At 56.7% G+C, this 26,689-nt stretch overlaps 1 protein-coding gene across 4 annotated transcripts in view; it reads right to left on the bottom strand.

Annotated features, from left to right (window-relative positions):
• Positions 1-2,385: 2,385 nt before the first annotated feature.
• The window catches only part of HIVEP3 (HIVEP zinc finger 3), a 474,366-nt gene continuing 450,062 nt past the window's right edge, over positions 2,386-26,689 (bottom strand). For 3 of the 4 annotated variants that reach the window (XM_044770511.2, XM_070510165.1, XM_070510166.1), the window contains 4 exons: positions 20,299-20,474; positions 13,875-13,961; positions 8,550-9,463; positions 2,386-7,329 (listed from right to left, as the gene is read on the bottom strand). In XM_044770511.2, the coding sequence (XP_044626446.2) occupies positions 6,517-7,329; positions 8,550-9,463; positions 13,875-13,961; positions 20,299-20,474 (1,990 nt within the window). In that variant the 3' untranslated portion in view covers positions 2,386-6,516. The remainder of the gene's footprint in view (positions 7,330-8,549; positions 9,464-13,874; positions 13,962-20,298; positions 20,475-26,689) is intronic. The other variant, XM_070510167.1, reaches the window with a different exon arrangement.

The following is a 26,689-nucleotide window of genomic DNA, read 5'->3' as shown; positions in this document are numbered from 1 at the left end:
TGCCGGCCACACTGAACATATGGCCTGGGAAAAAATAAAGTTGTGTTGTATTCAGCCCCTGAGTTCCTAGGCTGCTTGTCTCTGCTGCTTGACAGCACCTATCCCCACTGATAAACCCTGGCTCACAGCCCCCGTCTCCAGCCCAGCCCTGCGGCGATCAGAGGTGACCTCACTTGCCACCTGCACCGCCGACTCAGCACCCCGGACGCTCGATTCCTGGCCTCTTTGTCTCCAGTGGCCTTCTCCTCCACTTCCCCTCAGTGCTCACACCTGTGGCTGACACCGTCTTCATCCACAGCTCTCTCGCTCTGCAATAATGAGCTAAGACTACTCACAACTGTTTCTTTTCTGTTTTCATCCAAATCCCCTGTCACTTGACCACTGGCCTTTCTCTGTGTCAGCCACCCCCGTTTGCTCCCTTCCCAGCCCGTGAATGCAGTGGTCCATAACCTTACCTCTTCATTCGCCAAGACTGTCACCTCCTGTACCCGACTGTCTGTCTGTCTGTCCCATGGCCGGTCCAACCTCACCCTCCCTGCCCCTCTGGATGAATCTCCCTGGCAGCCTTATCCATGCCCAGGGCATGGCTGCTGAGTCCTGCTGGAGAAACCGCCCGGTGGAGCAGAAGCGGCACCCGGCCCTCAGTGCCCCCGGGAGACCCCGCAAAAGTCATGCGCACCTTCTCAAGTCTCCACACTTTTCACCCTGCCACTTCTTCCTCCCCACTCAGCAGGTGGCCTCACTCCATTTCACAGGGAAAATTCCTGGGCAGCAATGCCCTCCACTTCCTGTCACCAATCAAACACACTGACTGCCCTGTGCCTCTTCCCTTGGGTCACCGTGGGAGAGGTGTCTGCACCTCCTCCTGGCCAAGTGGCTGGATTCCCACCATCTCCTTCCCATCAGTTCCCCCGGCACACTCAAGTCGTTCTTCCCTGGACCCCAGGCCCCCTCAGCTGTTGCCCCAGCAATCCCCTGCCCCCCACCCCGGGCCCCTGGGGAGGTGTCCGGATCTGCTGTCGCCACCTCCCCACCTTCTCGCTCTCCAACCACCACCACCTGCCCTGCAGTGTCTACGAAGGGCCCCTTATGCGTAGGGCACTGTGCTAGGCTGGCTCCTCCCTAAGTCAGCGATGATGCTGTTGTCACTGAAATGAAGAGACCGTCCTAGGTTCTTAGTGCTAAACTTCCAGGGAGCATTTACCACGAGGACCCCCATTGCTCATCCACCTCCGCCTGGCCCTCAGGAGTGTCCCAGGAAAGGTCTCCAGCATAACTCAGACTCTGCACTAAAGCTTTGGGGTTCTCCGCCATAGCAGTTATGGCCACTGCCTTTGAGTCATTAATGATGTCATTATTTGTTTAAGGACAGCCTCTCCTGTTAGAAGGGAAGCTCTTCGAGGATGGGACTGTCTGTTTTCCTCATGGACACTCAGCAAATTGTTGTTGGATGCAAAAGGTGGGCACTCAAGCCTCTCTTTTCCATCCTTGAACCCCAGCACCCATCACGGTCTGCTCAGAGGATATTTGTTGAAGGCTTAGTGTGTTCAAGGCTCTGTCAGCCACCCTGTGTATACCGTCTCATTTAACCCTCACAACAGACTCCGCTTTACAGATTAGGAAAGGGAGGCCCAGAGGGATTGTGTAACCTGCCCAAGGTCACACAGGCAGTAAGTGGCTGTGCCATGATCTGATGCCAGGTCTTACTCCGCAGAGCAGTGAATGGTGGGCCTCCAAAGTTAAGCCTGTGTACTGATCTCTGGAACTGGTGAGTGTGACCTGAATTTGGAAGAAGCATCTTTGCAGATGTAATTAACTTAAGGATCTCAAGATCAGATCATCCTGGATTAGGGTGGGCCCCAAATCCAATGACAAGTGTCCTTAGGAGAGAGGAGAAGAGACAGACAGACAGACGGGAGCCATGTGAAGGCAGAGGCTGAGACGGGAGTGATACAGCTACAAACCGAAGAAGGCCGACGATTGCCTGCAGCCACCAGAAGCTAGGACGAGGCGTGGAACAGACTCTCCCTCAGAGCCCCAGAAGGAACCAAGCCTGCTGACACCTTGATTTCAGACTTCTGGCCTCTAGAACTGTGAGAGAATAAATTTCTGTGGTTTCAAGCCACCTCGCTTGTGATAATTTGTTATAGCAGCTCTAGGAAACTAATACAGACTCCAAAACACATGGCGATGTATCTGGTGCCTCCTCACCAGGCCTAGAAGCGAGGGGGCCACAGGAGTCCCAGGCTGTGTGACTGTGAGCCAGTCACTCACCTTCTCCGGGCCTGATTGCTCTGTAGTAAAACAAGTCCTAAGGACACCAAGTGTCCCTCCAACTCTGACATTCTACAACCCTCAAGAAAAACCATGAGCCAGGCAAGCAGAGCTATGTTGGGATTTTCAAATTTATTCCAACGTGCTGTTTTTTTTTTAAAAAATATCCTCAGGCTGAACGCTCAGCCAGAGCTGTAATAAAGGCAATTATTATACTTGTAAAAACTTCTCATTCACAGTACAGATGTAATTTACAACAAAGGTCACACACATCAATACTGAGCATTGTCTTCCTTTTGTACATCAGACTCTGTGCTTTAGACCTGCGTGGATTTTTTGTTGAGTTTTTTTTTTCTTTTGCACTGATATATACCATACCAACATTGCAAGATGCAAGTGTAGAAACTGGAGTTTAAATAAAATTACAGGCAAAACTACCCCATCCAGTGTGGTGGCTGTACATATCTACAGTACGATTTTTGGAATGTATTGCCATTTAAAACATTGAACTCTCTACAGACAATTTCACGTACAGAATACATACACCTTTTAGAAAAAAAGGCAAATATTTATCTTACAGAGAGCGTGTATCTTACATCTGCCTACACGTTTCTTTTTTTCCGTTTCTCTTCTTGTTTTAACACTAGGTTTAGTAAAGTGATCGTAAGTGCCGAAGCGGGCTTCTAATGGAAAGCAGACTGGAGCCACGACATGGAAGCAGAATTTGTGGAACAGACCTTCGAGAACCTTCTCCCCTTGGTCAGTGCTGCAGATCTGTCTCTGAGGATGGCTGCCTGGGCAGGACTTTGCTCTAAGAAGGATCTGTCTGGAGAAAGGACTAGAGAGCAGCTCAGATCAGCTATATTGCTTGCTCCTATTCAAAAACGGTGGGGTGAGGATGGAGCAGGGGCTAGAGAGATCTGGAAGCGAATTCTTCCAGACTTTTTCCTGCACGGGAGGTGGAAGGACTTCTGGGCCTGGAAGTTGGAGGTGATGGAGGTGGGAGAGTGGGGACGTCACTGCTGTCGGCCTCCTGGAGGGTCTCAGTGGTTGGGATCAGAGTGTAAGCCATGGGTGGGGGTGGTGGGGGGCACAGGCCCGGGGAAAGGAGCCTCAGAGAGGAGCAAGGTTAGTACCCAGAATGACCCTGAGCTTGCCGAGGGTGCGGGGCATCCTGGAGGGTAGGCCTGGGGGCCAAGTGGCTTGGAATCCCCAACAGAAGGCAAGTATTAGCTCTGAAACCTTGGCAAATTTGTTCCCCCGCCACTGCCAACCCCCAAGGACCAGAGCGGGCCTGGACCAAGGAATGGCCATCCTGCACGTTTCAACAGAGCACGTGATAGGTGTCCCTGCCAACAAGTCAGCTCTGCTTTCTCCACCGCGTCCCTTAACAGGGACAATAACATCACAGGCGAACTGGAAATGCGCAAGTGGTTGGGAACAGGGCAGGAGGCCCTAGGGAAGGACACAGAGTGAAAGTCTTTTTCCAAATTATGAAGGTGTGTGTGTGGGCTGGGGGCTCTGTGCTCTGGGGAGGGGGTATAGAGTCTGGCAGAGGGGATTAGGGCTGTGTCCAGTGACACATGACCCAGGCTGATGGCATTGATTCTGTCCTTCTGGGCACCTATGTGGGGGCAGCAGCCTTTCGGCCACATTGCATTTGTGCATCATGTCCCCATCATTGAGAAAGGGGTCGTCAGTGACTCCTGGCCTCCGTCCCCTCTGCCTGTGCCTGTGGGCCCAAGTGGCTTTGAGGACTCTCCCCTCCTGGCCACACCGTCCACGACTAGATCTCCCAGGGAGGAAATCTTGGTGGGTGGGCTGTCTGAGTACAGGGGGAACGATGCCCAGGAGAGCTGGGGGTGCAGGGCGGGTGGAAGGGCATGGCCACTCCCAGGGCTAGTCCTGCAGAGCCCCAGTCTGCTGTTTTGGAGATCTGGGGCTGGATGATCTTGCCTGGGAAGATGTCAAACCTGGGCTCAAGCAATGCCCTTCATCCAGCTCCCAGGCCTCAGTGCTTGAAGGCTCCAGTCCTGGGGCAGCCCCACGGGGTAGGGTGGAAAGACGAGGGTGAGGAGGGCTTTGGCCTCCGACGTGGGCTGTGACTGGGGCCTGGGCTCCTTGCCACTTCCTGCCAGGCCAAATCAGTGCCAATGTGGTCAAGGCCTGGCTTGTTGGCAAGAGCACCAGACTCTGGGTCGGGCAGCTGGGAACTGCTTGATAACCACACCCCCAGCACCCTGGAGCCCAGTGGACCCCTGGGGAGGCCCTTTCCCTATTGTCCCCTTTGTGTCTTAGCTCTGAGACAGGACAAAGGGAAATGAACAAGGTGGTCTGGCTGGAGGCTGGACCTGTGGCTGGTTTGTCCACCCAGCAGGGACCAAGCAGGGAAGGTCCTGAACTGGCGGAAGAGGGAACTATGGCGGAGCGCGGGGCACTCGCTGAAGGGCCTCAACGCTCCCCAATTGGGATGTCTTGTCTAAACAACCTCAACAGCTAGGAGCCCCTACAGGCACAGGATTCATGAGGCCTGGCTGAGGACCGGGGACAGCCCTGGGAGGTCCCAGATCTGTCAGCACCAGCCTGGGTGGCCCATGACTGTGGTCCCTAGCCTTTCTCCCCCTTGTAACTAAAGGAAACAATTTTGGGAATAATTTTGGGAAAAACCCACCTCTCCAGGACTAGAGTCAAGTTTCATATTTCAACTTGGGATTTTCATTTCTGGTCACATTAGTTTTCTTACAAAGCAAGTTTTTGCCCCAGGAAATGCAGGGCAGCTTCTTGAAGGAGGAAATGGGGACAAGGAAGGAGGCACTGGCTAGTACTGATTGCTTTGGGGAAGAATTCAAATGACTTAGGACAACTGAAAAATCCTCTTAAGCCAAGAGAATCTGAGGAGGCTGGAAAAAGTGTCAAACACCAGCTTCTCTTTCTAGATTTACATATATATATTATTATTTTTTTTTTTAATTTAATTTTTTAAACAAGATTTAAGCCAAAAAACAGGTCTGGGCGGTTCCCGCCAGGCACGGTTTGGGTACTTCCTGGGCGTAAGGGAGGCCTGACAGGGTGTGGGGCAGGGACGAGGGAACAGTCCTGCTTCAAAAGGTCCAGAAATGGGGCTCTGCAAATGTCCAGTTGCTGAGCACTGGAACGGCCCCGCCGTGGAGGAAACAGGGCCCTTTGTACCCCAGGGACCAAACGTGACAGGAAGCCTCAGCCCTGGCCTCAGGAATGGCGAGGCTATGCACCTTGGATCTTGACCTGTGAGGTCTGGGGCCTGCCACTTCAGCCTTGCGGGTAGTTTCTAGAACAAGGAAGGAGGGCTGTGGCCGGGGCCCTGAGAGCGAGGCCTAGGTCAGGTGCTCAGGAGCCGGGAGATGGAGCGTCAGGGCTCCTCTCTCAGCCCAGGGGCTGGGGGTGGGGGCACAGAGGGGGGATGCTGGGGGGCCGAGGGGGGGTAGGCAGGGGGATTTCCATGGGTCAAATGCCAGGCTGGGCCCATGACTCAGACCACCTGGGTATCTTGGAGCCTGGGATGGAACCTACCAGCTCCCACCTTCTACCTGTTCCTATTATTTTGTGTTGAAATCCTAGGAAAAGTAACATTTTCTTTTTCTTGGGGAAAAGAAAGTTGGAGTTTTCCGGGCCTGCACGTGGAGGCTGAGTGGGGTCTCCCTGCCTCTGTCTGTGTCCCTCTGCCTCAGGCCGCTGGCCATTCTGCTGGCAGAGAGGGGTGGCCACTCGCTGGGGTGGACGAAGCGGCAATAAATAGGAAACATGAACGTCTGTACATAGGAGTGCTTACTTTTACATTTAATTATATATTTTTAAAAGTTCCTTGGTTTTTCTTCTCCTTCCAGGCATCCCTTTTCCCTCAGCAAATAGCCACCTCTTGCCAACCTTGGGGGTGGCTGCCGAGCGCAGCGGCCCAGGGTGAAGCCCCACCTACACCCTTTCTCGGAAAAGCACAAAATATTCACAGCCTCAACCTCCTCGTGGGTTTTTTTTTTTATGTGTGTGTGTTGTGTTTGTTTCTTTTCAAGCAACAAAAGATATAGAAGAAGGCACAGGTAACTGCATACGTGGGAAGATAGAACAGATCAGGGCTGGGCAGAAGCTGCCTGGACAGACGGACAGACGGGAGAGGGAGCCCATGAGAGCGAGATGATTCGAGGAAGTTGGCTGGAAACGTCTGTTGCCGAACACCGGAAGCCAGATGCAGAAGCGGTCGGAGAGAGGCTAAGTGCCTGGGGGGCCCCTGTCCTCGGGCTGGTGTGGAGGTGCCCCGGGCCCCCCACTTCCTGAGGGCTCCGGGGAGCCCTGACTGGTCCTGGGTTCCCCAGAGAGGTTCCTCCTCCGAGCTGGGAAGCGAGCGGAGGCCTCTGCCAGGCAGCCCACCGAACTGCTGCGGTCCAGTGGCGGGGCGGCAGAGGCCGCAGGGTTGGCCAGTGTGTGTGGGGACTCCAAGCGGGGGCTCCGGGGCTCTGCTCGGTGGCCGTGGGGTGGCCGAGGCGAGGCCTCGGGTGGGGTGCGGGGGCAGTGCGTGGGTGCGGGCTCTGCGGGCACCTTAGCCACACGGGGCTCCCAGTCGGGAGGTCTGCCCAGGCCCCCACTCGTCCTCTCCCTCTCCTTGGGGTAGTCCCTGCCCTCCAGCTCCGAGGAGAGTGTGAACTTGGAGACCTTTGCCACGGGGGACACGGAGGCTGACGAACTCTCAGTGGGACTCCAGCGGCCTCGCTCCTGGGCCTCCCGGGCCCCTGTCAGGTCGCTGCCGCCCCCCGAGAAGCCGCTGACCCAGGCCATTGTGGGCCCTGGCAGCAGGGTGGGGTGGGCCCCCGGCCGGGCCTGCACCATCTGGATCCCACCGATGGGAATCAGGGGGCATGGGGCGCGAGTCAAGTGCTGGGAGTGCAGAGGGAGGTGGCTGAAGATGTTCTCCTCTGTCCGGGCCGGGAGGTGGCCGTGGAAGTCATGGGGGGCGGAGAAGGGTCGGGAGAAGAGAGGATGAGCAGGGCCAGGTGAGCAGGAGGGACTTCGGGACTCGGCCTTCTGCTGGGGTCAGAAAACAAGACAGGGTGAGGCAAGGGTTCCATGCTGGGCCCAGGGAGACCCCGAGCCCTTGCAGCGAGGAGGTGGGCCACCTGAGATCACAGAGCAAGTCTCGGCTGAGCCAGAACCGAGTTCTGACTCCCTGCCCATGGTGACGCCCTATGCCGGTGACCTCTCTGGAAGGGGCCATCCCCAGTCCTCCAGGGACCGTGTGCACTCTCAGGCCCCATAGTCTCCAGGCATCTGGCCAGCATGCCTGTCTGCGGAGGACGGGGGTGCTCCGGCGAGGGGGCCCTCTGTCTTGGTTCTGCTGCCTCTCCTGTTCCTAAAATGGTCTTGACCCAACTTCAACCTTGGACATGATTTCCCACTCAAGGCTCTTGGCCTTCTCCCACCACCAGGAATTTTAATGTGACCCCAAACTTAAAAATCAAGGAAAGATTCCTAGATCATGCTCCTCTAGGAGCTTGAATCTCTGAGTGATGGTGTCAATGCTGCTGATGGTGGCCAGTGGTGTTGGGTCATGACAATATGGTGACAGAAAAGGTGTCGGAAGGTGAAGGTAAGTTGATCATGATAGTGGTGTCAGTGCTGGAGGTCATGACAGCGGTGTTGACAGGGATGGTATTGGATGTGATGGCAATGACAGGGAGGGTGGTGACAACAGTGATGGTGACTGTGCTGATGATATGACAACACTCATCAGGCTGATGGGGTGGCAGGAATGGTGTGTTGGAGTGTAAGGATGGCAGAGATAGCGTTGGCGATGGAGACAGCGATGTCACTGATGCTTTGGCAGGGATGGTGTTGGCTGTGGTGTGTCTGAGGGCTCCGGCGCCAGTGATGCTGGAGATGTGCTGGTTGCGGTTAAGCTGTGCCATCTGTGCAAAGAATACATGGGGATGGGGTGGGAGGAAATGGCAGAAGTATTTACACGCACGTCCAAGACCACACCACTTGTGAGTCACAGAACCCGGATTTAATCCTGGGGAGTCCAGCTCCAGAGTCTGTGCTCTGCTGCTTCTGAGGCTAAATCAACTGGTTTCAGGCACCCAGCCTGGTGCCTGGCATAGGAGGTACCCAATAAACATTTGCTAAGTTCGTAGGAACCACTGAGCTGGCAGGACTGTTGACTCTAGGAGTGACGTCTGAGGGTGGAATGAACTTGCAGCCCCACACCCACCAGGGAGAAGTGGCCCAGCCCCCCCGGGGCAGGAACTCACCCACGTGGAGGTGCAGGTCTCGGGGCTTCTGCCGAGAAGCTTGTGAGGTAGAGGCGCGGGCGGGTAGAGAGCCCGCGGGGCCAGCCCCGAGCCTGGGCCACGCTCGCCCGCCGAGGGGCTGCCGGGCCCCGCCGAGGCCCACTTCCCGGGCAGCGCTGACCGTGGTGGTGACTCGGCCTGGCCTGGAGGCCCTCTCCTGGTGGGTGAGTGTCTGGAGGGGCCTGGGTCTGTGGCGCCTTCGCGTTCTGGAGGCAGATGCACTCGAGGGGGCAGCTCCCGTCCCAGGGGGCGGGGGGTGAGAGGAGACAGCTCAAGTCTTGGAGACCCGCAAGGGAGAGGGCCCATCTGGGGACCAGGCGGACTCGAGGCTGAGGCCTGTGGCTCTCGGGCCGGTGAATGTCGCTGGGGAGACGAGTCGCTTTTGGTTAGTGAGTATTTGTGGGCGAGCGGTGGGCGGCTGCCTGCTTCTTTGCTTGGGGACCACGGCCTTCTCGGGGACATGGCCTTGGAGCTCAGGGCCGAGCCTGTGTCCTTCTCCATGGGGCCCGAAGGGGCTGGTCCCAGCCGGGGGAGGCACAGGATGCTTTGGCTGGACGTGGAGCAACTGCTGGCTGCCAAGGGCTCGGCTTCCGAGACTGAGCTGCCCCGTGGGGCCTGGTTGCCAAACGTGGCCTCTGGGGTGGGAGGGCCCTGAACGGGCGAGGAGTCTGCCGGTAGGGTGGCCGGTGGGCCGGGCGGGGGTGCCTCCGAGGACGGTCCTGATGGCTCATCCTGGCTCTCCTCCTCGTCCTCATCCTCGTCTTCATCCAGGTCCGAGTCTGAGTCCGAGTCCTCCAGGTCTGAAAACTGGTGCTCTGCCACGGCCTCTGAGCCCTCTCGCCCTTCCGAGTCCTGGAACGGGTCGTCACTGGTTCCTGAGGGGCGAACACAGGAGAGCCAGGGTCACAGCTGGCCCCAGGCCTCCTCCTCTCTAAGCCCCCATGACCTCGTCTGCAAGCTGGGCCTGAGAGTCATAACAACAGCACAAGATTGTTGAGAGGATGAGGGATGTGACAGGGGGATACTTTGTAAACAATCACAGTGAACAAGGATGTGACAGGGGGACACTTGGTAAACAATCACAGTGACAAAAATTACTTTGTATCTGCCCTGCACCAGGTTCATTTCTAAGGGCTTCGTGTGCATTAATTCATTTAGTCCTCAAATAATCTGATGAGGTTGGCACTATTCTTATCATCATGTTACAGAGGAGGAAACTAAGGTAAGAAAGATTCAGTGACTTGCTCAAGTAAGGTAAGTGTAGGGCTAGGACTGAACTACAGCAAATAAAACAGGCTTCCTGGTTTTTTTTAACAGTATTTCAGTGCTGGCTCCTCTATGGGCAAGTTAAGGCACCTTGTTGTGCTGCAGTCTTCCCCTTTGTCGAATGAATGTGACGGTCTCAACTTATGGGTTTGCGAGGAGGAGTAAATGCACACTTGGCACAAAGCAAGGGCTCAGATAATTATGGTCACTCTTAACACACTCCTGAAGAAATCTATTTTTCCGGCACCCAGCAGCCATGCTGGCTGGTCCAGCAGCACTGGGCCGTGCTCAGTCTAAACACACACCTGCCACCGTGGCAGGGTTCCTGCAGGCTGGTAGGGCACCTGGCAGGTGGCAGGCCCTGGCCCCTGTGGGGGTTTGGCTAAGCTGGCCTTGGCCAAGCATGCTCCATCCCGGCTGCTCTTCTCCAGGGGAGGTGCTGCCCTTGCAGGACCCCTGCTGCCCCCAGCCAGGGTGGGGGAGTGGAGCTCTGAAATGGCAATCTCCTGGTCTAACTTCTGGTGCGGCAGCCCCACCCAGCCCTGGGCACCTCGAACATGCCACAGGTCTAGTTTGGCCATCTCTGAAATGGGCAGCCATCGGGACTCTGAGGAGAGCTCTGCTAACACCTGGCCCACCTGCCAGGTTCCTGAGGGTTGGTGTCCTGTGGGCCCATCGCCAGGTTCATTGCCAGCCCCACCACCTCACTCAGACACACCAGCACCCATTCCATTACTGACCAAGAGGGCCAGACACACAAGCTGACTCAGGTCACTAGTGCAACCAGGCTTCCAAGCCGCATCTTGCCAAGCTGCCCCGGGGCCAAAAAGCCAGCATTCCCGCTTCCAGTAACTCAGCATGCAGCAGACAGATGCACGAGATGGACAGCAGAGGGCATTCAGGAGGATGTAGGTCGAAAACTATGGGATGGAGCTCAGGCTGGCAGGTGGAGGGAGGTCTGTGGGGCCAAGGGCAGGGTCTCCTGGCAGCTGGGAGCAGCGATGAAAAAGGGCCAGGGGCCAGGGCTTGGAAAGCGAGTAGGCATGGGGATGTGGGGTGCAAAACAGACTTCAGAGCTTTGCCCCAGCATTTACTTCCCTGCCTAGGACTCAGGGGGGGCCACTTCAGCCCCAGGAGTTCACCTGTCTCATTCCTCATTTACATATGGGGAAATCCAGGCCCAGAGGGGGCAAACGCTGCCCCAAGATAACAAAGGGAGTAGTGGCTGAGTCAGGACCAAGGTTTACAACCCTTGCATTATTACACTGCCAGTTTAAAAATGACTTTATGCTTTGAGAAGCAGGAAACGGTCTGGGTTTGAATCCCAGCTCCACCCCTTCCTTGCTGTATGATGTTGGATAATTTACTCTCTCTCTCTGTTCAGTTTCCTTATCTGTAAAATGGGGGTAAGAGTCATAAAAGCCACCACATGAAGCTGTTGGGAGGATTATGAGGGTCTGACACATAGTGTTTACCCAATGAACCTTAGCTATCATCATCTCCAGTACCCCACGACCTCAGCAGACAGGCAGCATTGTGAGCATTTCACAGTTGAAGGTCAGAGGGTAGAGCTACTAGCGAGGGAGAGTCGGGGAGACCAGCATCTCCTGATACCCAGCGGGGAAGGCTCCTAAAGACCCTCTGGGCCCTTTGAGGCCCAGAGAAGTGCAGTGACCCGCCCGAGGTACCAAGTGCAGGAATGATGGAAGCCAAGGGTCCCCTGCCCAGCGCGGGGTTTGCTAGGCCCCCCACATCTGGGCTCCTGCAGGGCTCTGAGATGCCCCTGCCCGGATGGCCCATTCCCAAAGCCCCTCCTGGAGCTGCTGGCCACTGCAGGGATCGCCGCCAAGGCTCCACCAAGCCCTGCCTGCCCCAGACTGGGACCGCGGAGACGGAAGGAGGGCGCCGAGGGGGTCTGGCCACACGGTGGCGCTGGTGCCCAACGGCCTCACCGTCAGGGGCGGGGCTGCGGCGCTGGCCTGGCCACCGGGAGGCAGTCGTCCCTTCCGGGCCATGCTCCTGATCGCCGCTTCTAACAGGCATGTTCCTCCTGGAAACTTCCTCATCGCGGGAAGTGGCAACTCCATCCTTCCAGTTTCTTAGGCCATAAACCTCAGAATCAGCCTAGGCTCCTTTTTTCTCATGCCTCGCCCCCTGCCGCCCGTGTGTCAACAAAACCTGTCGGGTCTACCGGCAGAGTGTCTCCAGAACCCCACCACTTCTCCCGCCGCCACTCAGCCCACCCGGTCCAGGCCAAGGCGCGCTCAGCCTGGATCACTCTCTCCAGCCGCGCCTCCTACCGGCGGTCCTCTGCACGCAGTCAGATCTAGGAGCATCAGAGACGTCACTCCAGGGGACAGCCAAGTCTGCCCCCTGACCTTCAGGGCCCCAGCTCTCTCTGACCTCATCTCCCCCGACTCTGGCCCTCAGGGGCTGTGCTGTTCCTACTGCGGGAGAGCCTTTCCACAGACCTCACCTGAATTTCCTGACCGCGGGCTTCATGCCCTCTGCTCACACCAGGCTAACAAAGGCCCCTCCCCACACTTCCCAGCCCCTCGCTTTGATTTTTTGCTTCACACTCGCCCCTGCCCTATTCCGCATTTGTTCATTGCCATAGAATGTGGGCTTCCTGAGGACAGGAACTATGTTCTATTCGCTGTGGAATCTCCAGCACCTAGAACAGCCTGGAACAGGACTGGTGCTCAGAAATTATTTCTGGAATGAATGCATTGATTTTGTCCTCGAATAAGGTGGGTGTGGTCATCCTTTTTTGCCTCATTGGAAAAATGAGGCTGGGAGAGGGGCAGGGACAAGCCCAGGGTCCGTCAGAGGACCTTGGTGTGCAGCCAGTCACAACCTCCTGACTCCCACCCAGGGAGGGCACAGCCTCCCCTGCCCAGCCCGCCAGGCACGAGTGGCGTGGAGCCTGCATTTTTGTGTGAACTTGGGCACCTGCCTTTACCTGTCTGAGCTTTACTTGCCTTAAACACGTTTCTACCACCAGCTATGAAGCCTCAGTGAGACATCTGTGAATGGCCTGGTGGACATTCTCGATAAGCATGGTAATCGCACATCCTTGTTTTGGAGGGAATAGCCCCAAGTTTATGGTGTTCTGTTCATTAAAGGTGATTTATTTCACCTAAAAGGAAATATGATCTAACTCTTTTGTAAGACTGCAAATATATCCCCCAATCAGAAAAACAAAAGCAGAAACACACACACACACACACACACCCTTCTTTGTCACGCTTTGTCCTGATTCTGGTTTTAGGGAATCTGGTCAAAGGTTTGCCTGGTGCAGGAGGAATACCTCTGGCCTCCCCCTGCTGGGGGGACTGCCTGTCCGTCCACCTGCCAAAGCCCCTCCGGCCTCCTCCCAGGATGCTGAGGCTGGGCAGTACCCAGCTAGACCCACTGCCTTACACTCACCTTCTCCTCTGCCCTTCTTCTCAGAAACTGACTCTCACATGCCTCTTGCTGGTGTACAGGGCTGGGATGCGGGATAGGGTTGGGAGGTGACAAGTTCTGGCTTTGGCTCTCCTGAAAGCCTCTGGCTTTAAAAGGCCCAGTGTGAGGCCCAGGCCCAGAGCGTGTAGGTGTGAGTGTGGGTGTGAGCCATCAGTGTCATTGTGAGGATTTGCTGAGATCACTCACGGCGTGTGTTTAGAACATGCCTGACACACCGTGATGTGCGGTCAGTGTTGACTGTAATTACCCATGTATCAATTTATTCAATATACATTCACTGAGCACCCATGGGGCGCCAGGTGCTCCACCACATGGCAGAGAGGAATGCACAGTAGCTGCGGCTGCACAGCACGTACTGTAAGCATACAGAGAGTGGGGGTGATCATGCTGTGAGTTTAACCTTCGTCTCCCAGTAGCTGGGAAAACCGGAGGAGAGGGCATGGCTCAGGGAGGGGAGGAAGAGGAGGAGGGGGGGCAGGGGAGAGGAAGACGGAAAGGAAGGGGAGGGCAAGGGAGAGGAGGAGGGAGAGGAGGAAGTTGGCGACTCGGTACCTTCTTCGGCTTCCAGCTCCTCCAGCACCCCCGTCTCTTGGCACTTTTTGCTGTGGGCCTTCGACTTCATGTGCTTAGTCAGATTCCCTGGAAAGGAATGAGAACGGACTCAGGTTTGGCTGGAGGGCAGGGGGCCAGGGTGGGCCCGGGGCTCACAGAGGCAGCACCTGGCTAGCTTCTCAGACCAGTCGAGGCCCTGCCAGCTGCAGGGGCTGGGCAGGGGCCCAGGCATCCCTCTGCCCAGGTGCTCAGGCTGGGATGTGCAGCCAGAGCCGCCATTCGAGGCAGTACCCAGGAGATGGGGTAGGGTGGGTGTGGGGCTGTGAGGGCACAGAGGGTATAATGAGGAAGTGAGATGCTGGTTAAAAAAACAAACAAAAAGGAAATTAAAAGACAACTCATGTGTAATAGGTTTTTCCTGCTTTTCCTGATGAGTGACACTCATCAAACAGGATTACTGGCCATCTCAAATGCTGGGATGACAGCGGGGTTCCCATTAACCAACATGGTGGGTGGGTACTGAGGATGCCCTTCCAGCGGAGGACACTTCTGGGTAGACTACAGGGAAGAATCTTAGGGTTTGGGAAGAGAAACCAGGACAAAGTTGCTGCTAGAAATGGAGAGAGGGCAGAAGGTGTAAGGAAGTCTGCTGGACAGGGACCTGGGAGCCACAAGGCTGGAGCCCAAGCCTTGACTTCCTTGACACAGGTCACTGTGCATGCAGTCACAGGTGGGGTGCCCAGCTCCATACCTACAAAGCCCTTGGGGGGTGGCTGACTCTGCCCCAAGTGGTCAGTCCAGCTCCACAGACTGATGAACAGGGGCAGGAGCTCTGTGGAATCAGGGGAAAGGCACCAACAGCTTCCCTTCTCCTCCATGTGTGCCTAGCACCTCCCAGGCACAAAGCTCTGCGGCAGGAGTGCTCTGTGAGGGAGAGGCAGAGCACCCCCAGCTTGCCCCAGGAGGACGCAGCACAGACTCCTCAGGATGTTCCTCTGGGCCCAGCAGGCACCTCCAAACTATGACATGTTCACTGTTGCTCTGCAGATTGCTGTGTTTCCATACGGTCATTCATACAATAAATAATAAGCTCCCTGAATCAGGTACTCTATCTCATTAATCTTAATTGGCGAGTTTGAATGGATGGATGGAAGAGAGAAGAATGGACTCCTGGAACAGTCACATAGAGAGATTGGTGGGTGGATGGGTGGATGGATGGGTGGATGGATGGATGGATAGATGGATCAGTGGGTAAGAGGAAATATGGAGTGAAGGAAGAACAGGAAGAAGATGGACAGACGGATCGGACACTGGATTAGATAGGCACATGGATAGACAGATGGGGATAGATGATTAAATGAAAAAAATGGAAGGAAAGATAGTCAATAAACAGATCGGAAAATGGAGCAGTGGATAGGAAGAGACATGGGATGAATGGGAGAATGGCTGGTTGGATGGACGAATGGATGTATGCACAATATATGCCCAGGAGGGCAGGCAGACAGGAGGATAAGAGAATGGGAAGGTGGACGGAAGGATGGATTGGTGGGAGGATGAATGGCAGGAACAAAGAGGATGAAAATAAATGGGAAGACAAATGGATAGGAAGACAATTAGATGAGGGGATGGGAGAAATAGATAAACAGGAGGATGGATGGATCGATGGATGGATGATGGATAGATGGGTAGGTGAATAGGGAGAGAGAGCCCACGGATGAAACAAAGGGTGCTTCTAAATCATTCTGAGAATTTTAGGGAAACTTTAGGGTTTTGCTGAGACGGGAACGGGAACCCTAAGTTGGGATTCCCTGGGGTGTGGAGGTCAAGGGCAGCAGGGGTGGAAGGGGAGCCCTTTCCTTCCTCCCGTTAGTCCTGGTCCATGGCTGTATCCTTCCCAACTCAAATTTTTCTCCTATAACTGGACAGAAAACTGGATCTTCTACTTCTGGTCAAAGGGGGAGCAGAGTCATAACTTCAAGAGTCATCCTGCAGCCAGCAGGTCCCCAAAGGTCCCAATCCAACATCAAGGGCCTCTGCCATCACTGTGGTGAGGAGGCAGAGCCTGAGTAGGATGTCAAGGGGTGGTAAAGGCAGCTGGAGTTTTCCATGGGCCAGAGACACTAACTGTGCCCTAAGATTCTGGAACCAGCCCACTGTCCCTTGACTACCCCAGACACAGAGGACTATGAATACTGCTCATTCTGGCTATGACATTATTTGTTGTACATGTTTTGCCTGGAAGGTTTGGGTCTCTATTCAACCAAGTCAGATGCTGAGTGGACAATGGTGCATAATAACCCTGCGTGGGAAATGCTCTTCTCATCACGGAGGTAAAGTGTTGGAAGGAACCTCACAGACCATGAACCCAACCCCCACCAGGCCTGGGGTTTTCCTGCTCTGCTCTAACTCCAGGTCCAGGTGCTATTAGAGAAGAGGATTGGCTGTCTCCGGTGCTGGGATGTGTGGGAGGGCTCCTCTTGACCAACACGGTGAAACAGCCAGCCAAGGCCACACTGCTCATTAGCACAGAGCCCCGTCTGGAACCAGGTCTCAGGACTCCAATGGCCTCAGGACTCTATACTAGCAGAATGGAACCAGGATGGTCTAGGAGCTTGAGGGTCGTGGGTTTGAATTCGGGCTCTACCACTTGCTAGCTGTGTGTTCTCCGGCAAGTTTCTTAACCTTCTGAGCCTTCCTTTCTGCAACTGTAAAGAAATACCTACCTCTCAGCGACACCCGGAAGCGTTGATGAGAAAACACCCATAAAATGGCAGCAGAGTGTGCCTGGCAGAGAGCAGATGCCCACCACGTGGAATCTCCCTCCTTCTCACACCATGTGCAGCCTCCCTCCCAAGATAGTCACTCTTTATTGAGCACGGGGAACTCTGCCACCTCTGCTGTGTGTGGAGGAGAGGGATGCTGAGATGATGCTTGTGATGCAAATGGCTTTACTTCAGTCTGGGCTCAGGGTTCCCAGGAGAAGGCACCAGGCAGCCCCCTGAGGCCTGCTTCTCCTTTGTCCCTGCCCCTGGAGGCTGCAGGGAGGAGTCTGAGGCAACTTTGCCTGGACAGGACATGTGGGTCACAGGAGCTGGACCAGCAGCCTTGAGCGTTAGCCGGCGCCCTCCCAGACTTGCCCTCCCTGGGCCTGTCTCCTTCTCTGTGAACGGAAGGAAGTGTACCAAATGGCCACAGGTGTCATTTTTGGCCTGGGCACCGTTTCCCTGTCAAGGGGCAGAACCCCGGCTTGCCAAGCAGCACCCACAGCCTCTCATAGTTGTCCCAGGCCCCCACCAAAAGCCAGACAGACCTGGAATGAAGGAGGAAAGGCAAGTGGAAGGAAAATGATGGACATCTGGAAGAGAGGTGAAACTTCCGCTGAGAAAATCAGCCAATGACCCTGTCTGCCTCGTTTGGCTTTGACCAACTGCCCTCCCTCTGTCCCCGCGGCCTGGTGGACGTGAGGCCCACCCACAACTGCCATCTGTGTCCCCCGAGGCGATCGGCGCAAGGGCCTGTACATGGCAAAGCCACTCTGCTGGCCTCTGGGAACTGTCTGAGAGAAGGAGCCCCAGATCTCCACAGGGACATCCTGGCAGGCCTTTCCCGGCCCCACCCACTGCAACACCCCTCAGATAGTGCCCAGGGGCCGGAGCTGCCACCACAACATCTAACATGGAGACAGAGACATAGACAGGCAGACAGAGACGGACAAGAAGGACTCTCTGGGCCCGGGCGCAGCCAGGGGGTGGTGATGGAGGGCCCCCAGGACCACCAGGCCCAGCCTCAGCCCTCACACAGCCTGGCTGGGCCAGAGCCCAAGGGTCTGAAGGTTGGGAGGAAATGGAGGCAGCCTGATGGGGGCTGGGAGCCGCAAGAGGAGGGGCATGTGGTATCTGAGTGATGGCTGAAGGGCCCACCACTCCAGGAAGACACATGGCTCGTGGCCTAGAAGGAAGAGGAACCTCAGTACCGACTGCTTCCCTCACTGTCCTGAGTGCAGAGACAGCCAAGAGCCAGCCTTCTCGGCTTTACCCTGCGGCCCCCCAACCGGCCCCTCTCTGCGGTCATTGAGTGTGAGATCCACTGTTTCAGATCTGCTCACTGCTTCTGCTCTGGAAGGTACTGTCTTCCAGAAGCCTCTGGGAGCATTTGAGGAGAGCGCAGCACACCTCCTGATGGCTGGTGGAGAGCCAGGCCTTCAGGGCAGCACGGGAGAGCCCGCACAACCTGGCTCCACATCCTGGGGCTCCAGGCCCAGGGCATGCAGAGAATCTGCAGCCCCTCCCCAAGGTTCCGCACTCTCAACCCCCAGGACTCTGTCCTGGCTCATAGGGGCCTGGTATGGCTTCCAAGTCAGGCATCTCCTTGGTAAAAAGCTATGTTCCTACCAAGGATGCAGGCCTCTCTCAGGCAAAGAAACACCAGGGCTTTTCTCTCCACAAAGGCAGTGGGAATGGAACAGAGACCGCTGGGCTCTGGCTGGGAACTCAGCCGGATGGGCCGTGGCTGGGTGATGGCTCCCTGGGGTGGTGGGCAGCTCTGCGCAGCCTGGGGCTGGGAGGCGCTCTAAGGACTAGGCTCCTCATGCTGTGAATGGCACCGTGTGGTCCCCTGGACACCCCCTGGGAGCAGGGGCAGCAGCTGGGATCCATGCTGGAGGCCACCTGTTTGGCCACCTGGTTTTACCATTTCTTCCAGAAAATGGGGAACACTGCTCACAGAGGAAGATGATGGGGGTGATGCCAGGAGGCAGGGGTCCTGGGTTCTAGTTACAGCTCTAGCTTTAACAGTCACTTCCATTTTGGGGGAGCCACTTTCTTTTCTTTCAAGGGGGGCTTAGACAAGAGGTTTCTGGCGTTCAGAATCAAAGACTGTTATTTAAACCGTCAGCCAATTATTCCCATCTCTCGCCTCCATAAAGTCCCAACTGGCCACCTAAGGCCAGGGGAAGTGGGATTGTGGGGAACACATTGGGGACAGAGCCCCCCCACCAGGGCTGAGGCACCCTGGGTGAGCCGCCCTGGACATGGCAGGGCTCCAGGCCTATCTGCCCTCTCCGGGAGCCCTTTGGAACATTGTTTACGAGCCATCAAGAGAGAAGAGGGCCAGAGATGGGAAGTAGGAGGGTGGGCACCTCCATTCACCCCAAAATCTTCGTGGGAAAGTTTGAGCTCCACTTGAGAACGATGGCTAGAGCACAGAGGCGGGCAGGGGGTTGGTTAACGGGGTTAGGAGACCAGAGACAGGTACCTGGTCCGAGAGGAGGCCATGAGCCAGGGATGTGATAAACTGCCCCCTGACTTAGCACAGAGAGAACAGAGGGGCCAGCAAGAGGTGGAGGAAGTGAGGAGGGCTGAGACTCGGTGAGGCCCTCCTCGGAGCTGCCGCTCAACCTCTCTTGCTGGAAGCAGCTTTACCAACAGGAGGAAGGTCAACAAGTGGCAGAGCTGAATCTGCTCTCCAGGTCCATCCACTGCAAACCACATGGCTCGAGCCAGGGCTGGCGTGGAGGCCCCCAGCTTGCTTAAGGAGAACGCAGGACCCTGATGCCCAGACCCTGGCCAAGAATCTGCAGAACACAAGAGGCTGAAGCCACCAGAGTGTCGGGAGCCCCAGGCCTCCCTCTGAGGCACCTTGGTCTGCTCAGCTACCAGGAAGCAAGGAACACGCTGCAATGTCCTCCCTGCCTGAATGAGCAGGGAAGAGCTCGATCCGAGGCCCAGGGACCCAGCCCCACTCGTCCACACCAGGCGCTGGGGGGGCTGCAGCAGGCCAGGCCACCACTGCCTCCCATCACAGCTCTCTGGCTGCACACCCTCACCGGCCAGTCCTCCTTCCTTTCCCAGGTGACCGCCAGAGCCTGGGCTGACCCTGCTGTGGAGTGTGGCAGGGGCAGGAAGGACAGGCCTGCCGCTCTGGGTGTGGGGAGAGCCGGGCCCTGTGCTGAGAGCTGCAGAGAAGCTGGGCGGAGCAGGAACATGGTCCGAGTGGCGAGGCGGGTGGAGGCAGGGGTGAACTCTGGCATGAGAAGTGACCATGCGAAGTGTGTTAAGTGGCTGGGAGTGGAATGGATTTCCAAACGCGAGAGTGGCAGTGACGAGTGCGGATGCTGGAGCTCATCGGCTCGGTGGACAGAGGGCTAAGGAGACATGCAGAAGGAAGGGGGGATGAGGTCAAAGCAAAACCAGGGACTGGGCACAAGAGCGCCGCCCGGCCAGGTGGGATCCAAGAGGATGGGCGGGGGCAGCCAGGGCGCCACTGCCCGGTCTGTGGCCGGCTGCTCTGCCAGTGGGGAACCCAGGAAGTGGGGGGGTCCCAGGCCCCAGGCAGAGAGGTCTGGGCCTCTGGGCTCTGTGTTGGGGCTCCCTGAGGGGAGCCCCTGCTGTGGGCAGGGGCTGTGCCCCAGCTGACTGTCTCTTACCTTTGGTTTTAAAAGCAAAGTGACAGTGCTTGCACACATAGGGCCGGACGTCAGTGTGGGTGCGGATGTGCTTCTTCAGCATGCTGGGCTTCTTGCAGCGAATTCCACACTCCTCACAAACATATTTCCCTCGGCCGCGGCCTCGCACATAAACATACTCTTCGTTTGATTTGTACCTATGAGCAACAGGCGTCATGGTAAAGGAAAAACAAAAGGAGGAGAAGAGGCAGCTTCCCACCTCAGAAGGCGCACGCGCTTCCTAGCTGCATGCAGCCCAGGACGGACATCGGGAGAGCAGGACGCGGAACCAGAGCACAGCATGGGGTGGGGGCGATCGATCGCCGGGGATCTGCCAGGGACCCCGGCCCGGGCCCTGCCCCTCCTTTCCCTGCAGGGGCAGCAGGGCCTGGCGCTTCCTGCCGGGGGTGAAGCCACAGGTCTGCAGGGAGGCCTCTGTTCCTGAGCCTCAGCACCAGCTTCTGCTCACAGAGCCCAGCCACTCTGGGCCACCAGTCACAAAGAGAGTAGAAGAGATAACAACCCCAGCTCCAACAGCGGTTGGTCGTTTACCAAGTGCTCCCTGCGCGCTGGCCCTTCACCTGAATTCAGTCATGGTCACCGACAGGAGCCCTTGCGAGCCCGAGGCTCCCTCAGCCAGAAAGGGGCAGAACTAGGCCCTGAACCTGCCTGTCCACCTCCCACGAGGGGCAGCAAGTGCTAAAGCAGTCTGCTAGGAAGCCGCCCAGATGCCGCCGTGTGCGGGGAGGCATGAGGGACGGCCGTCACTCCCCTGTCCTCAGTTTGAAAGCAGGAGGCCTGCACTCCCTCATCTCCAGCAGGGCTGGAAGCTCTCAGGACCCAGGCTCCAGCCCCCTCGCCTCTCATGCGGCCCCCAGGGATCACTTGAGGTCACAGTGGGAAGTGCCAACAGCTTTCAGGAGCCTCCTGGGGTGGCCGGCTCACCTGCTGGGCCTCAGGGCCATGACGCTCTTGGAGCTGAATCAGAATGCTCTTATTTCCACTTAGAAGGAAACGCGCTCGAGCCCCACAAGCTCACTCAGCACAATCCTCATCAAATTGCCTTCTTGGTCTACTGCTATAGATGTGCAAGTCCCCCGATGAGGGCAGTGAAGGCTGCCATGGGCAATGGGCCAGGGAGGGGGTCCTGGCATAATTCCAGGAGAGCTTTCTGATTCATGAAGCCTGGAGGTCCCATGAGGGGGCCTTGGGGCATGTACGGCCTCTGGGCCTGCTAAGCACGCCTCCAATGCCCACCCCGCACAACACGCCTCTGTCGGGGGGGGGGGGGAGGTGGTTGGGTAGAGGTGAGGCAGAGACAGCAGCTGCGACTCAATCCTGCTCCAGTGGGGAGATCAGCTTACAACTGAGAGGACGTCACAAGGATGGGCTTGAAAGAGGGGACTCTAAGGGGGGGCTGGCAGCCAGCAGCAGAGTGATCACCCTCACACACTCACACACACACATACCACCTCTCCACTCTCACACTCAAACACACACTCTCTCACATATACCCACACTCACATACTGACACTCACACACACCTTGACATACACACATACTCACACTCATATACTCACACACACACACTCACCGACCCCCCACCCACACAGTGACAAGCACACTTCCCCCCTACTCTCACACACACACTCACATACGGACTACTGTCCATGAGTACAGGTGGAGCCTGCTTTTTTTTTTTCCCTCAGCTTTAGCCAACTGAGGCCTCTCAAGTTGTCTAAAACCGCCCTTTCTTCCCCTCACGGGCCCTGACAGGGCAGTTTCAGGGCCCAGTCCTCAGGTAGGGAGGGCCCACTCTTCCCCTGATCTAGGGCAAAGCGCCAGCTCGTGTTCATGGGGAGGAAGTGAAGACCACGGGGCCGGCGGGAGAAATGACTCGTTTTGCCCTTAGGAAGAGCACTCTATGGGCAAACACCGGTGTCTGCCTCTCAGGGACAGCGGTTCACCCCATGCAGCAAGCCTCCTGGACCCAAACCAGCTACCCACACCTGGATTTTAATTCCCGTGTTGCCGGGTTCCCCTGGGGCCCAGTCTGAGATGGGGCGCCCTTTCCCCAGCAAGAGAGGAAAGAGGTGAGAACGGCTTGGTCTCCTCTTAGCGCTGGAGGCTCTGCCACCTCCTGGACATCAACCTCCACTGGCCCTGCTCGGCGGGTCCATGACCTCTCCTCCCCTCCGACTCCCAACCACAACGGCGTCCTCCAGCGTGCCCCTTCCCTGCACCCCTACTGTGGGGGCGCTGTGCGGGCTCTCTCACACAGGCCCACAGCCACTCGGACTTCTGCCATCTCTGGGCTTCACTCTATGCCCAAGCCAAGTCAGCAGCACGCACTAGGGTGCATCCATCACAGCTGCTCCCAGACCCTTCACTTCTTCCTCCACAGTGAGCTTAAACCACATGTGGTCTTCCCGAAGAGAGACACACACACACACCGAGAAAGGACGCTGAGACTTCAAGGGCGGTGCCTTGACTTGGAGGAGTCGGGTAGGGGAGGCATATATGCAACCCCATACAACACTTGGTCACACACCAGGGAAGGTGTGCACAGCCAGCTGGGGAGCATAAGGGAGGAGCCTGGCTTGGGAGGGGGCAGGGAGGACCATCAGAGATGGAGAAGGAAGGCAGGACTCCAGAGGGGGGACCCCAGGAGCAAAGGCAGGAGTGTTCAAGGCCTGGAATGTTTGGTGGGTGAGAGCAGATGAGGCCAGACAGGCGGGAGAGGCTGGACCACCTCTGGCCTTGAATGCCACCCTAAGGAGTCTAGACTTGATCAAAGTTGTCTTAAAGACAAACATAAAGTCTCGAAGAGAAGATACTACCCTGGCACCGTGGGGAATGGTCTGGAAGAGGGTGGACTTAGAGTCCGAGCATGCTTTGTGGTTTCCAAAGGGCCCAGTCCAGGGACAGGCATGGGACAGCAGTCAGTGTGGGCTGGACCCTCCTCTCGCCTGAGGCCAACCCCCAACCAGCTCAGGATCAGCAGCTGATCCCTAGCAGCTTCCAGGCCTCCCTCTTCTGGTACATTCCACCACTTCCACCACCACGACACAAGCTCAGTAGTTCTCTCTCTCAGCACCAACCAACCAGCCCCAAAGCCTCCTCAGACCCCAACCCGCTCCAGCTACTGCTCCCTCTGCTTCCCTTCTCAACCCCAGCCTGGAAAGGGCTGTCCCGGCCTCCTTACCACCCCCACTCCTGAGCCCACTGCAGCCCAGCTCCGCCAAGGTCACAAGCTGCTAAATCCGAAGGACAGCTGTTTCATGCTGTCTGTCCTCTTGCCCGCCTCTGGAGGGGCCTGCTTGGCTTGGTGACCCCATTCTCTCCCACTGGGTCTGCTCCGCAGGCTCCCTCTTTGCCTCCCTTTCCCATGCCGGTGCTTCCAGGCTACGTGGCCTGACTTTCCCCCTGGATGTTGATGGCTCCCCCATCTCTCTCCAGCTCTGACCTCTCTGCTCCACATCCAACTGCCCCCTCGGCATCTCCCCTGGTGGTCTTTTGGCACCTCACCCCCCATGTGCCTAGAACCATGTTTCCATGTCCCCCGACCTGTATGAGTTCCTCCTGGGTCCCCCTCTCAGTAAACGGCACGCACACCTCCTTGACTGGCCAGGCCAGCTGCCTGGGCTCCATCCTCTGTGCCTCCGTTTCCTTTCCCCTTCATATTCAATCCATCCCCACAACCCGTCAATGCTATGGCCAACATAAGCTCCAAGGAGGTCCACCTCCCTGCCCCCACCAGCCGGGGCCATTATCCTCCCTCTTACAGTGCTGCATCCTTTCTTCACAAAACAGCCTGTGGGAGCTTTCCCAGGACACATGCGGTCCTGCCACTCCTCCCAGCCTGGGAGCCCCACTCAATGCTCCTGTCCTTGCTCTCGGCATAGAGCCCTGCCCCTTCACTCGGAGGACACGGAAGGCCCCGGGCACCACCTGGCCCAGCCACCTCTCCAGCTTGTCTCTCATCAGGTCTCTCTGATCGCCCCTCCCTGCCGCATTCCTCAACAATCACATCAAACGCCATCCGGTGCCTCTGAGGCCCCTTCCTCTGGCCTTCCGCCTGCCCCAGCACCACCCGCTTTCATGTAACCAGCTCCTCTGCTCCTTTGCCAAAAGGCCCCCTCCTGTGGAGCCCTCTCCCACACCTCTGGGCCTGGGGTGTCCCACCCACTCCTCCTGCATGGCACTTGTCCAGCTGTGTGTACTGTAATGGTCTTTTCACAAGTGTCCACATTATCCCCATGAGGGAGGGACTGCGTCTACCTCATTCGCTGGTGAATCCCGAGGGCCTAACACAGCACCTGAGACCCAGCCGGTGCTCAGTAAATACTCATCCGACGCACACGAGAAAGCCAAGCCACGGCCTTCTTTCCTCGCATCCGCTATAACCAGACTCTCAGCCTTGATGTTCCCACTCCGTGAGTGCCTGAGCACAACTCCACAAGTTCAACCTGATGCTGTGTGCTCCGTAAGGTTGCCACACACAGCTGGTCCCTCCTAACCACGATGGACTGGCTGAACAAGGCCCACTGTCTTTAGGAGCTACTTTGCTCATATGGTAGGTCTGCAGGAGACCTGTGTCTGAGTTCTGGATCCTGCTGGAACTTGCTGGAACTTGCTGGGTGACCTTGCAAGTCACTTCCCCTTCCTTGTAGATGGTCCATCTTCATTGCTCTCAGATATACCAAAGCACTGTCACATGCCTGACCTTATTCAGTGCTCCCATCAACACTTTACCATTGTCCCCAGAAAAGGGAACAGAGGCCCAAAGAATTCAAGTGACGTGGCCAAGATCACCCAGTGAGCGATCTTGCCCCTTCGCTCCCTGGCCCTGCGCGGACTTGCTGCATGAGTACCTTCAGACGATGCTGACCAAGGCTTCCTGCACCCCTTCCTTCTCCAGGATTCCCAGGGCCTGTAACACCACAGCAAACGAGAGCAGCATCGTTCTCCACCCATCTCTTCCTGAAAGGCCGCCAGCTCTGGGCGGGACCCACAGGTGTTGACAGCTGCAGGAAAATGCCCTGAAAGAGCCGGCGCAGGAAACCAGAAAACCATGGTGGGGCCCCAGGGGCAAGGTCCTGCCTCCCAGGTCTGCTGGCTCCTCTCCCCTCCCCAAAGGCTGCCCCTTGCCCAGGAGGAGAAGTGACCGACCCCCCTGCCTGTTTCAAGGCTGCAAGACAGTCCCTGTCTGCCAGGTCTGGGTGCAGCGGACTCACGGCTCCCAGGACAGGGAGCCATTTCTCTGAGCCCCACCACCTGCCTGTCTTCTGTTGCCCTGACAAGCCAGGGGTGTCAGCCAATCTGGAAAATGTTTGGTTTTGTTCTTAAAGAAAAAGTGCCAGGGTCGGCCCAGTGGCATAGTGGTTAAGTTTACGTGCTCCACTTTGGCAACCCAGGGCTCACAGGTTTGGATCCCAGGCACGGGCCTACACACCACTGTCTAACCACGTTATGGAGGCATCACACATACAAAATAGAGGAAGACTGGCAACAGATGTTAGCTCAGGGCCAATCTTCCTCACGAAAAAAAGAAAGAAAGAAAAAAGGAAAAGAGCCGTTTCCGTGGATTCCAGAATGTCTTAGTTAGAGGGACCTGAGACCAGACATCTGGACTGCCCGAGGCCACGCAGCAAGGGGACTCTGCAGAGCAGGGCTGGAGCTTGGGTCTTCTGACCATGGCTGTGGCACCAAGGGTTCCAGACCCCCACCTGAAAGCCCCTTTTCTATTCAGCTGCCTGGGGTCAGGAGATGAGCGAGGCTGCCAGGAGGGGCATGGACTTGCCAGGATCTTCTGGATCTGTCTTTGCCCTCATGCTGTAGCTCTAAGATGCGCAGACTCAAAGGAAAAGAAAGAATCTTAAACAACGCCTTGATCAGGAAGGTCTTACCATCTTCATCCAGTGGAGAAGGAAACAGAAACAGAAGATGTAGCGTCTTGCCCAAAGTTACAAGGCAGCTAGAAAGTGGCAAAACAAGGACTGGAACCCAGAGCTGACCCCAGTGGTCTTAGGCAGGACACAGTATGACCTCCCACCTTTGGCAACTTCTCCTCCAATCCCGCAACCGGTGAGGCTGAGCTGCCTGACCGTGAACTTTCAGCACATGACAGCTGGGGTTGTGGCTCTAGACTCTTTGGAGGCATTTCTGAAACCTGCAGCTTCCACCAAGCACATGGGAACTCAGTGCACAGCTCCCAAAGGAGACGGCACAGCCCGATGCTCCAGATGCTAGAAGAGGGGATGTGGTGGAAATCAAACGGCATTTCAGGCAAGGCGATGGGTGAGCTGATGTTCTGGGACTCTGCCTATGACAAAGACTCAGCAGTGAAGCTGCTCTGCGAGGTACTGAGCCC

This window comes from Equus asinus, chromosome 5, assembly GCF_041296235.1.
Source record: "Equus asinus isolate D_3611 breed Donkey chromosome 5, EquAss-T2T_v2, whole genome shotgun sequence".
Lineage (NCBI taxonomy): Eukaryota > Metazoa > Chordata > Mammalia > Perissodactyla > Equidae > Equus > Equus asinus.
Note: the sequence above shows the minus strand (reverse complement) of the source record. Positions and strands in the feature narration are given on the sequence as shown.